At 45.2% G+C, this 12,540-nt stretch overlaps 1 protein-coding gene across 1 annotated transcript in view; it reads left to right on the top strand.

Annotated features, from left to right (window-relative positions):
* Positions 1-4,587: 4,587 nt before the first annotated feature.
* LOC107299843 (claudin-1-like) overlaps positions 4,588-12,540 on the top strand; it is a gene marked incomplete at its 3' end in the record, with an annotated part of 24,421 nt that continues 16,468 nt past the window's right edge. Inside the window, exon 1 of the mRNA XM_015829186.1 lies at positions 4,588-4,866. Coding sequence (XP_015684672.1) covers positions 4,644-4,866 — 223 coding nt within the window. The remainder of the gene's footprint in view (positions 4,867-12,540) is intronic.

Below are 12,540 nucleotides of genomic sequence, written 5' to 3'. Positions count from 1 at the left end.
ATCTTCCCTCTTGCACAGAATCCTATTCGGTAGTCCTCTCTGCTTTTTGTTGCAATTGGCTTCCCCGGAATCCCGTATTTGGCTCGGAGGAAGGAGTGAAACTTGGCTCAAATTTGCAATCGCTCGTTTTGCAATTCTTGATGACAAAGAGCTGATTTCCAAGGGTTTCACGGCACATTTGAGTCAACCCCAACATTTTCCTTTTTTTTTTTTTGCTTGCTTGCTTGCTTGCTTCCCACAGGATCATGACGGGCCCCAGGATGCTTTTGGGATAAGTGGGGTGTTGACCTTCATCTCAAGGTCGTATGTTAGGGAAACACGCCGACTTTAAACCTGAACTTTTTTTTATTAGGTATAATTCCAGGAAAATCTGATAATCAAAGTGTATATTTCACGTTACACGTATTAAAAGCAGCGAGGATTGTATTGGAAAAATGAAGAAACACCATTGGAGGAAGAGACAATCAAGAAAATACTGGACTGTGTGGAAATTGACAGACTTACATTGAGGATCCAAGAAAAAGAAGACACAGAATATTTTCAAACATGGGACTTATTGAGAAGAGAAGAGAAGAGAATAAGAGAAGAGAAGAGAAGAGAATAGAAAACATAGAACAGAATAGTATAGAATAGAATAAGAAATAGAAGAAATAGAATAGAATAGAATAGAATAGAATAGAATAGAATAGAATAGAATAGAATAGAATAGAATAGAATAGAATAGAAAATAAGAATAGAATAGAATAAGAAAATGAATAGAACAGAATAAGAAAATGGAATGGAATGGAATGGAATGGGATAGGATAGGATAGGATAGATGGAAGGGGCCTTGGAGGTCTTCTAGTCCAGCCCCCTGCTCAAGCAGGAGACCCTATACCATTTCAAACAAGTGACTGTCTAGCCTCTTCTTAAAAGCCTCCAGTGATGGAGCGCCCACAATTTCTGGTGGCAGGCTGTTCCACTGGTTAATCGTCCTCAGTGTCAGGAAGTTTCTCCTTAATTCCAGGTTGCTTCTCTCTTTGGTCAGTTTCCAGCCATTGTTTCTCGTCCTTCCCTCTGGTGCTTTGGAGAATAACGTGACCCCCTCTTCTTTGGGGCAGCCCCTCAGATACTGGAATATCTGCTATCCTGTCTCCCCTATTTCTTCTTTTCCTTAGACTAGCCAGACCCAAGTCCTGCAGCCGTTCTTCGTATGTTTTGATCTCCAGGCCTTGGATCATCTTAGCTATTCAAGGCAGGAGTCTTTATAAAATCCTGGAGAAATGGTTGTCCAATTTTTTCTTAAAAATTTCAAGGGAGAATCTTATTTTTTTAAAAAAAAAAATCTTACTAGCGAGAGACTGAAGAGTCACTTGTCTGAAATGGTAGAGGGTCTCCTGATTGAGTAAGGTGTTGGACTAGAAGACCTCCAAGTTCCCTTCCAGCTCTATTCTGATTGATTGATAGATTGATTGAAATAGCAGAAAAAACAGCACAAGGACACTTAACACAAGTGAAAAGCATGAAAAGGAACATTTTTGGCGATGTTAGCAGGAAAAGGGGAGTCAACGAAGTGGAAAGATATTGCCAGGGAAAGGAAGAGAGAAGAATTTGGCTCATGTAGGAAGTCCTCGGCTTACGACTATCATTAGGAGCAGAATTTTAGTTGCTAAGCAGGGACAGTTGTTGAAGAGAGTTGCTTTAATGAGTCTTGGCTGATTTTACAACCTTTTTTGGCCACGGTTGTTAAGCAAATCACTCTGGTCGTTAAGCGAATCACGTGGTCAGTAAGTGCTTCTCCCCCCCCCTTGTCGGAAACCCACTGCGAAGGCCACAAATGGTGATCCCATGACCCTGGGATGCTACAATCATCATAAATACAGGTAGTCCTCATTTAGTGACCGTTCAAAGTTACAACGGCACTGAAAAAAAGTGACTTATGACCGTTTTTTACACTTATGACCGTTGCAGCATCCCCACAGTCAGGTGATCAAAATTCAGACCCTTGGCAACTGACTCGTATTTATGACGGTCGCAGCGTCCCCAGGGGGATCACGTGATCCCCTTTTGCAACCTTCCAAGAAGCAAAGTCAATGGGAGGAAGCCGGATTCGCTTTATGACCGTGTTCCTAGCTTCACAACTGTGGCAATTCACTTAACGACGGCATCAAAAAAGGTCGTAACGTGGGGCAAAACTCCCTTAACAAATGTCTCGCTTAACGACTGAAATTTAGAGCTCAGTTGTGCTCGTAAGTCGAGGACTACCTGTGCACGCCGGTGGCCAAGTGCCTGGATTTTGATCCTGTGACCTTGGGGGAAATGCTGTGATGGTCGTAAGTGCGAGAACTTGTCTTCAGCCACCTTTTCCACTGTAACCGTGAACGGTCGCTAAACGAACAGTCGTAAGTCGAGGACCTTCCTGTATTGTGCTTTAGATCTCTCCTGGGACTGCGTGGCTCATAGGTTTAGGATGTTGGTTTTTAATTTGCAGCCAAGTGAGGGGGGAATCACACCTAATTTCGCAACCTTTGCACCTTGGCTGTTAAGTGAATCGTGCAGTCATTAAGTGGATCTGGCATCTCCCATTGGCTTGGCTAGTTGGAAGCTGCCTGGGAAGGTCACAAATGGTAATCACGTCACACACACACACACACACACACACACACACTGAGATGCTGCAACCGTCGTAAATACAGGCCGGCACCCAAATCTTGATCACGTGACTCGTGAGGATGTTGCAACAGTCGTAAGTGCGAGGACCAGTCCTAAGCCATTTTTGTCCACTGCAGTCTTAACTCTGAATGGCTAAACGAGTGGTGGTAAGTCGCGAACTAGCTGTATTAAGATCAGGTTGGCTGTATCCTGGTTAAGGCTTATGTACAGGGGGGTGGACTTTTAGGATGTTGGTTTTTAATTTGCGGCCGAGTGTTTTCAATGAGCTTGCATGCCGCTCTCGGTCCTTATGAGTGCGACAGGTTCAACAAGTCGGTGGATAAATAAAAATAAAGAACGGCGGCCCATTTCCCACCCAGACACCCAGACACACAAACACACAACCCTACCAGCTGACCCAGAACCCCCAGGCAGCCTCCAATCTGGGCAGATCTCAGGGAATAAATAATTAGTACCCGTTTAAATAATATTTTAATCTGTGTCGTTTTAACCTTTTCACTGGTTTGTCCTTGTCTGACAACCCGTAAGCCGCCCACTTGTAGTAGGGATGGGGGTTCAACAAATTAGCGGGTAAATAAAAATAAAGGCGGCCCATTTCCCACACAGACACTCAGACACACAACCCTCCCAGCTGACCCAGAACCCCCAGGCAGCCTCCGATCTGTGCAAGGGGCAGATCTGGGGGAATAAGCAATTAGCGCCCTTTTAAATCATATTTTAATCTGTGTAATTTTAATCTTTTCACTGGTTTGCCCTTGTCTGACAACCTGCAAGCTGCCCGCTTGTAGTGGGGATGGGGGCATAAAAAAAATTAATCAACCCAGGTGATCCTCCACTTACAACAGTTCGTTTTAGTGACCATTCCAAATGGCCACAGCAAAAAGAAAAAAAAAAAGGCGAATTTGGACCCTTTTTTCACACTTAGGACCGTCAGAGCATCCGGTCGTGGGATCATCGCGGTCACATCATCCGAATCCAGACGTTTGGCAACTGGCTCATAGTTACGACGGCTCCAGCATCGCCCGGGGTGACGCAATCCCCTTTTGCGACCTGACCAGTAAAGTCAAAGGGAGGGGGGGGGGAGAAGCCAGATTCACTTAACAGCCGTGTGATCCACTTAACAACGGAGGCAAAACTCACTGAGCGGCTGTCTCGCTTAGCGACATAAATGTTGGGCTCAGCCGGTGGTCGTAAGCTGGGGGACTTGCCTGCAAATCATTAATAAACAAATGGATTTATTAATTAATGCATGAATTATTAATGATAAATGATTATTCGTTAATAAATACAGGAATAAATAATGTTTTTTTTTTCCTGAAGCCGAACGTGGCTCGGGTGGCGCCTCCTGAACCCATTTCGACATGCGATTACATCCACTCTCGCCCGAAGCTGCCGCTCTACCTGCGCAGGTGAGATAGAGACCTACCTGTGGCCAGGTATAGGGGACAGGCTTGCCTTGTCAAAGGGAGGTGGCGGCCTGAAACGTCCTGCAAATTCGACAAGTATCAACCTGAGATCTGCTCCTGTTGGCTTCGGGCGAGATTAGGAAGCGGAAAAAAAAACAAAAATGACACGGAAAAAGAATTTAAAAAAAAAACAACCAAAAAAGGCCCTTCTTGCTAATAACAATAACAAGGAGGGTTGTTGAGGAGGTGACCCAGATGTGCAGGGGAGGAACTTTCAGTCAAATGGCCCAGTGAAACCACCAGGGGGCGCTGGGGGGCGCCTGGTTTAAAAGGCAGAACAGATGTTGGCAGCTTCACTCTCTGCTCTGAATCCAGCCGGTGCGCTCGGGAGAAACGTCTGGATTACAAAAGACAAAAGCGGACCCCGAAAAAGAGCCTCCTAACTCAGCGCAGTCTCTCTGCTTTGAAAGAGCCCACCAGCTTTGCTCCAGGCTCCTTCTCCGGCCAGCCACTGCCTCTCTCTCTCTCTCTGTCTCTCTTGTTCCAACTGGGTCCTGCGCCTCGCAGCTGCTTCGTGGAAGGAGGATGGCCAACGGGGGTCTCCAGATGTTGGGCTTCATCCTGGCCTTCATCGGCTGGATTGGCATCGTGGTCTGCACGGCCATGCCGCAGTGGAAGATCTCCTCCTACGCGGGGGACAACATTGTGACGGCCCAAGCCATCTACGAGGGCCTCTGGATGTCCTGCGTCATGCAAAGCACGGGGCAGATGCAGTGCAAGGTGTACGACTCCATTCTCAAGTTGCCAGGTAAGCAACTTTCCTGGGATGGGTGGGCAGAAGAAGTGTGGCTGCCTTCACACAACACATTTCCTAGGGGTGCTGAACGAGCCCACATTCTGGGCTCCAACAGTGCCATCCACTCCTAGCTCGCCAAATTGGCTCCCTTCACACAACCTCTACAGAATGCAGAACCAACTAGGGGTCTGGATGGATCTTCAAAGTCGGTGCAATGGCTAGATCTTCTCATGGTGAATGTGTGGGGTGAATCCTATTGGGTGAGGGTCTCTTTGGGTGAGTCAAAAGACCCTCTGTGGGGTCTTTTGCAGAGGGAGGAGAGATTGAAACTTTCTGGAATCTTTCTAATCTGGTATCCACACTTTAGATCCCTGCTGAATCAGATAAAAGAGAAAAATTGTACATTTGAATGCGTGCGGCCGAGTCTTTCCGTAGTTAAGTTTAACTTTCCAAAGTTTCCTAAAGTTTTAAGTTTGCGAGTTCTCCTGCCAGGGTTCCGCTGGGCTCAGCCCTTTCTAGTTTGGCACAGCCGATAGTTTAAATTTTCTGAAATTCTACGGGTGGGTTGACCACTCTGAAAAACACAAGCGTTTCGAAGACATATTGCCCACCAGCAAATTTTCTGCCTATGTGAATCCGCCTCTTTCAAAGGTTTTACGCAACTGGGGGGGGAAAAAAAAAAGTCTGTGTAATTATCTTCTTCGTAATATTTCTCCAGTGACGCATCCGTGTCACGCAATCGTTTTCCGGTATCGGAGGCTCGCAGGCTGACATGCAACGGCACGTAGGGACTGAGCAATGGGGAACTTTTGCTATCGCAAAATGCAAAACCCCTGATAGATCTGGAAATGCAGCATTTGACAGTTAGGGCGACAGTTAAGCATCAGATTCGAAGCTCACACGTTGCATTGATTAAATCCGAATCGTAAGAGCGCGCACTTTTGAAAAGTAGATGCCGCTGGCAACGGGAAAGGCCAAATTGAATTCACGGTGGTGAATTGACAAAGGCACACCGTTGTGTTTTGTTTCATCCAAAGATACATTCCCTGGAGTCACAACACAACACAGTACTGCTAAGCTTGGGTTAATAATAATAATAATAATGATAAAGTTGGAAGGGACCTTGGAGGTCATCTAGTCCAACCCCTGCTCAGGCAGGAAACCCTATACCATTTCGGACAAATGGCTGTCCAGTCTCTTCTTAAAAACTTCCAGTGTTGGAGCATTCACTGCTTCTGGAGGCAGGTTGTTCCACTGGTTAATTGTTCTGACCGTCAGGAAGTTTCTCCTTAGTTCCAGGTTGCTTCTCTCTTTGGTTAGTTTCCACCCGTTGCTTCTTGTTCTGCCTTCGGGGGCTTTGGAAAATAGTTAAAACCATGAAAGGAATAAAGTATTATTCAGAAATTGTAATGAGTCTAAAAGTTGAAGCATAAGCCAACTGAAGATCAGAAATAATAATATATATATATATCTTATCTAAGTATTGACAGGTACAAATGTGAAAAACAGAAGTTGCTAGCTAACTAAAATGGCAAGCAGAGGAAATATCGAAATAACTATTGGAGACGAATTGTGTTAACAGAAAGATGGTGAAAAATAAGATATGGACAAAGGGGCTTCCTGGAACATGGGAAGGGACAGTGGTTTTAGGCGGTCCAAATAGTTTATCGGATGGGTAGGGAAGGGGTTGAGTGCGATAGGATAGGGGGGGAATCCGCGTCGGAGGTAGGATATCAAAATGTGTCAAAACAGCTCTTTAAGGTGTGGCTGAACTCCTGTGTGTGTGTGTGTGTGTGTTTCAGTCCGCCAAGCCTTTGCAACCGTTTTATTTTGAACAAAACTTTGTGGCTGGAATTCCAAGTGAGTTTGTTTGTTTGTTTGTTTGTTTGTTTTGGGATCTTGAGCCACGTTCCAAACAAACAGGGCTGTGTAGTTTGGGATTAAGAAAATCGTGTGAACCAGATCATCCGGGTATGACTGAATTTAGAGGTTGTTTCTCTGTTTGTTTGTTGGGCTTTTTGCAAAGGATTAGAAACCTGGAATCGTGGTTTGCGAAGCCTCGTGCGTGATTCTGCGCATTGCGTGAACGGAGAATGTCGTGAGGAGCAGAACATCTGCCTAGCACTGGATTTGGACTTATCTGTTTGTTTGGCCACCGCAAATGATAGAAGCGTCGCAGCCGTGGTTTGTGAAGCCCAATGCATGATTCTGCACGCTGTGTGAATGGAAAAACACTTCTTTGGCTTGTTTTGCAAAAGATGGTTTTCCATTCGGTGGGCAGGGACCCCCCAAAAGAAGCCCGAGAGATGCTTCCTTCTTATTTCTGGTCCTTTTCCCACATGCAACAAGAGAAACAGGGACGTGGTTGTAAAGAAACGCACTGTGTGTGCTTATGAGTCTCTAGGAATCTCTAAGGAGATTCTCCATCGTCCACTTTTTTTCCCCCAAAAAAGGTAACTGCTATTTCTAGGATTTTTTTCCCCTTGAAAAAATTTTGCTTCTCATCCAAGAAGCTTCTTCAGTTCTTCTGAACATCTGTGTATTGAACTGAACCCCAACAGAGTCTAGTTGCCTTTTGGGGAAAAAAAAGCACCGTTGGGAGTCTCGGTGAAGTTATTCCCAAAAGTTTTAAAACTCCTGTCTGGCAGCCCCTTTTGCGTTAAGAGACCTGACTTCAAATCCGTGAAAAGGGCAGCGAGGCAGGGTTAGCTCCAGAAACGGAATCAATCAGTCGGTATAAATCAGGGGTAGGCAACCTTGGCTCTTTTATGACTCGTGGACTTCAACTCCCAGAATTCCTGAGCCAGTCATACTGGCTCAGGAATTCTGGGAGTTGAAGTCCACGAGTCATAAAAGAGCCAAGGTTGCCTACCCCTGGTATAAATCAATAAATTTAAAAAGAAGAAAGCAGGCATGCGGTGGGCAAGTCAAAACATGTGGGAGAAAGGACTAGGCCATGATTTTGTATGGGTCTCCTGCCGGAGCAGGGGGCTGGACTAGAAGACCTCCAGGGTCCCTCCCAATTCAGTTATTCTCTGATTCTGTAAGGGTCTCCTGCTGGAGCAGGGGGTTGGACTAGAAGACCTCCAGGGTCCCTCCCAATTCAGTTATTCTCTGATTCTGTAAGGATCTCCTGCCGGAGCAGGGGGTTGGACTAGAAGACCTCCAGGGTCCCTCCCAACTCAGTTATTCTATGATTCTGTAAGGGTCTCCTGCTGGAACAGGGGGCTGGACTAGAAGACCTCCAGGGTCCCTCCCAACTCAGTTATTCCATGATTCTGTAAGGGTCTCCTGCTGGAGCAGAGGGTTGGACTAGAAGATCTCCAGGGTCCCTTCCAGCTCTGGTTCTGTAAGTGGGCTCCCAAATTTGAAATTTGAAACGCTCCGTTTGGAAACATGAACAAAAGAAACCGAATGGAACAAGGGGCGTCGCCTTTTTTATCCGCCAGGCTGGCATCTGGGACCTGGTGGGAATTTGGTGCCGCTTGGTTGGCGTTGGGAGAGGATGAGGAGGAGAGCACAATTGTTATGTTCGCTTAAGGGGGGGCACAGCTGATCATCTGCCTCCCCCTAAAAGGACAAGGAAGATTTATTTATGTATTTATTTATTTTGCTCTGAGTTCACATGGGCTGCTCTCGATGTAGCCAGAGTTTTTTCAAACTTGGCAACTCTGAGATGGGTCGGCTTCAGCGCTGGCTGGGGGATTATAGGAGTCGAAGTCTCCTTAAACACACCTTAAACCTTTTATTTATTTGTATATCGCCTGCATTGTTTTTACAAATGACTCAAGGAGACAATGCGTCGAATATTCCTTCCTTCTCTTATTTTCTCCACACCTGTGAGGTGGGCGGAGCTGAGAAAGAGCAACTAGCCCCAAGGTCACCCAGTCGGCTTTCACACCTAAGGCGGGACTAGAACTCACCGTCTCCCAGTGATTGGCCCAAAGTCACCCAGCTGGCTTTCACGCTTAAGGCGGGACTAGAACTCACCGTCTCCTGGTGATTGGCCCAAAGTCACCCAGTCAGCTTTCACGCCTAAGGCGGGACTAGAACTCACCGTCTCCTGGTGATTGGCCCAAGGTCACCCAGTCGGCTTTCACGCCTAAGGCGGGACTAGAACTCACCGTCTCCTGGTGATTGGCCCAAGGTCACCCAGTCGGCTTTCACGCCTAAGGCGGGACTAGAACTCACCGTCTCCTGGTGATTGGCCCAAGGTCACCCAGTCGGCTTTCACGCCTAAGGCGGGACTAGAACTCACCGTCTCCTAGTGATTGGCCCAAGGTCACCCAGCCAGGTTTCATGCCTATGGTGGGACTAGAACTCACCGTCTCCTGGAGATTGGTCCAAAGTCACCCAGCCGGCTTCCATGTCTAATGCAGGATTTGAACTCGTGATCTCTCGTGACTGTGCTGGCTGGAGATTTCTGGGAGTTGCAGTCCATCCCTCTTAACATTGCCAAGTTTGAGAAACACTCAATTAACTGAAACGGCCCGTTTAAGAGCGAAAGCTGACAAATCCATCATATTTTACAGGGTTTTTGTTTTAATCGCTTGCATTCTTTTTCCCCCCTCTTTTCTCTGATGTGTGAAATTCTAAGCTGTGTGCAATTTTCGGTGTCTTCTTCTTTGAAATAGCTTTGTAAATCTTCCCGAACATCTTCTCCCTTTTCTGAGTGGATTAAAAAGATAATAAATAGCCATCATAGGGACCAAACTAGAACGCAGTTGCTCAAATCAGAGACTGGAGATGTTGTTTTAAGTTCCCCGTTGTCGTGTATTTCTCCCCCCCCTTATATTATTCCCCCTTTTTTTTCCTGGAGGAACCCCAATGAATATGGGGTTCAGAGGAAGTTTGATTCGTAAATAATCTAGGAGACAGCGAGTAGATTAGCTTGGAAAGGAGTCTATTTAGGTTGTGGTTGAATCAGCAAAGATCTGATTCACGTCTGGAGCTGGATTCGATTCCGTGGCTTCCCCCACGTGACGGGCTGCGTTTGTGTGCGCAGATGCACCCAAGTCTTACCTTGAGCTGCAACGGATAGAAAAGCAACGATTTCGGCAAACGGAAGGGGTAATTTCTACGATTATAATAAGCATAGGAAGGGGCCTTAGAGACCATCTAGTCCAACCCCCCTGCCTGCCACAAACCAGGATAGGGCATAACAGTGGAGTCTGGGTTGGCTTCAAGTCAAAACAACACCGACTCACAATTGGGTCACACCCGACTGTTAAAACAAGGAGAGAGCCAAAACAATTGCGTTTCTCAATCTCGGCAGCTTTCTGACGCGTGGACTACAACTCCCAGAATTCCCCAGCTGGCCAGCTCGGGAATTATGGAAGTTGGAGTCCACCCATCAGAAAGCTGCCGAGATTGAGAAATGCTAGGTTATAGACCAGGGGTAGTCAACCTTGGCTCTTTTATGACTCGTGGACTTCAACTCCCAGAATTCCTGAGCCAGCTTAGCTGGCTCAGGAATTCTGGGAGTTGAAGTCCACGAGTCATAAAAGAGCCAAGGTTGACTACCCCTGTTATAGACCCTCCTATTAGCACCTTTCCTGGAAGTCGGAAGCCCAGGCGGACTAAGTCCCGGAGAGGCCCTCTGAACATGCTCAGAGGCTCCCTCTTCCCGCCCGTCCTTGCTCCAACACTGAGCTTTGAAACGGAAAGTTGGGAACTCTCAGGAAAAAGAGTCTTAATTCTCCCACCATCCTTTCCGGTTCCCGGCTATAAATTTCAACCCCGAACCTCCACGGCCGATCACGGGAGAGGGAGGTGGGGGGAAATTGCTCCTGGAGATGCAGCAAATGCACTCTGCGCATGACCAGAGGCAGACTTGTGTGAGATTCCGAAAACCAACCACACTTTTTTTTAGGACTCCGGCCCACGTTTCTCTGGGACACTTGAGCAAGGATTGGTATGCCAGCCTGATTCCTATCAACGGGGAGCCTCTTTGGGCTGGGTGTCACCCCAAATTCAGTCTCAGGAAGAACCTGTCCGGCACGGCTGCCCCTCCCTCGTGGGGCAGACACACCCAGACAGCTCCTGTTCCTGTCGGGAAGAGCCTGGATTTGAACCCTTTTCCCAAGCAAGCAGCTGGGAAATGGCTCTCTGGAGGTGTCTGATGGAGTGGAGAATGCCCACCTCCGCTCCGTGCGCGTGCTTCCTTCTCTCTCCTGCTGAATGTCATTCCCATGGCATTTCTGGGTTGTTTTGTTTTTTGTTTTACTCTTTTAAACATATTGATTGGTTTAGGTTTTTCCATGTTTTAATGATGCATTTAGGACCGGTTCTTCCTGAGCGAGTTTGAGGTGAAACAACACCCCCCACCACCCCGAAGTCGTTTGCAAATAAATTCAAGTAAATAAATAAATTCGAATAATTTATTCAATTCAATTTATTCAGTTCAAATAAATTCAATAAATTCAATAAATAAATAACGAATGGAAGACTTTTATTTATTGCTTTCGTGTTTTACAATGCGCTTTAATCAATGTCTATACCCAGCCCAGAGTCGCCTTTGTGGCGAGATGGGCAGTCTACAAGTTTCATAAAATAAAATAAAATAATAAAATTAAAAATTAAAAAAATTAAAAATTAAAAAATTAAAAAAATAAAAAATTAAAAAAATAAAATAAAATAAAGTAAAGTAAAATAAAATAATAATAAAATAAAATAAAATAAAATAAAATAAAGTAAAATAAAATAATAAAATAAAATAATAAAATAAAATATTTAAAAAATAATAAAATAAAATAAAAATAATAAAATTAAAAATTAAAAAATTAAAAAATAAAATAAAATAATAAAGTAAAGTAAAGTAAAGTAAAGTAAAGTAAAGTAAAGTAAAGTAAAATAAAATAATAAAATAAAATAAAATAATAAAATAAAATAATAAAATAAAATAAAATAAAATAATAAAATAAAATAAAATAAAATAATAAATAATAAAATAAAATAAAATAAAGTAAAATAAAATAAAATAGCTGTTCCTCCTCTTTTGAAGTGGGCTACCGCCCCCCCCCCCAGCCTCATTTTGCAGCCCCTGGAAGAAATCCCCGGATTAAGAGGGCCCAAAACCAAGAGCGTCCCCCGTTTATTTATTTATTTATTTATTATTTATATTTCTACCCCGCCCTTCTCCCTACGGACTCATTGCCCCATTGAAACCCCTTCTGGTCGTCAAATCAGTCATTTTTGGCATCCTGCCCGGCTTTTTTCCAATTTAGATTTCTAGCATGGGAAGGGACCTCGGAGGTCATCTAGTCCAGCCCCGCCGCTCAAGGCAGGAGACCTTATACCATCCTGGACCAATGGACGTCCGGTCTTTTCCTCAAAACTGGAATGACCTTACCAATTTCCTTGATCGAAGGAACGTATTTAATGAGGTTGCTTTTAAATCTAGTGGTATTTAAGGACAGTGGTAACTAACCGAATCGGCTACAATCGTTGGGGATCCACTATAGAACTGCTGCCAACGCCTCATGCCCTCGGTGCTATTTTAATTTTTAATTTTTTATTTTATGGATTAAATTTGTACGCCCGCCCAGCTCGCCGTTGGATGTCCTTAGCGCCAAAGAGCCCATCAGGGTCTTTATAGGGTGGAAGAAAAGAAAGAGGCATGGCTGGCTGGGGAGATTCTGAGTAGGGCAGTGATGGCGAACCTTTTAGAGACCGAGTGCCCAAACT

The sequence above is a fragment of the Protobothrops mucrosquamatus genome, unplaced genomic scaffold (genome assembly GCF_001527695.2).
Source record: "Protobothrops mucrosquamatus isolate PMUCROS unplaced genomic scaffold, P.Mucros_1.0 scaffold5570, whole genome shotgun sequence".
NCBI lineage: Eukaryota > Metazoa > Chordata > Lepidosauria > Squamata > Viperidae > Protobothrops > Protobothrops mucrosquamatus.
Note: the sequence above shows the minus strand (reverse complement) of the source record. Positions and strands in the feature narration are given on the sequence as shown.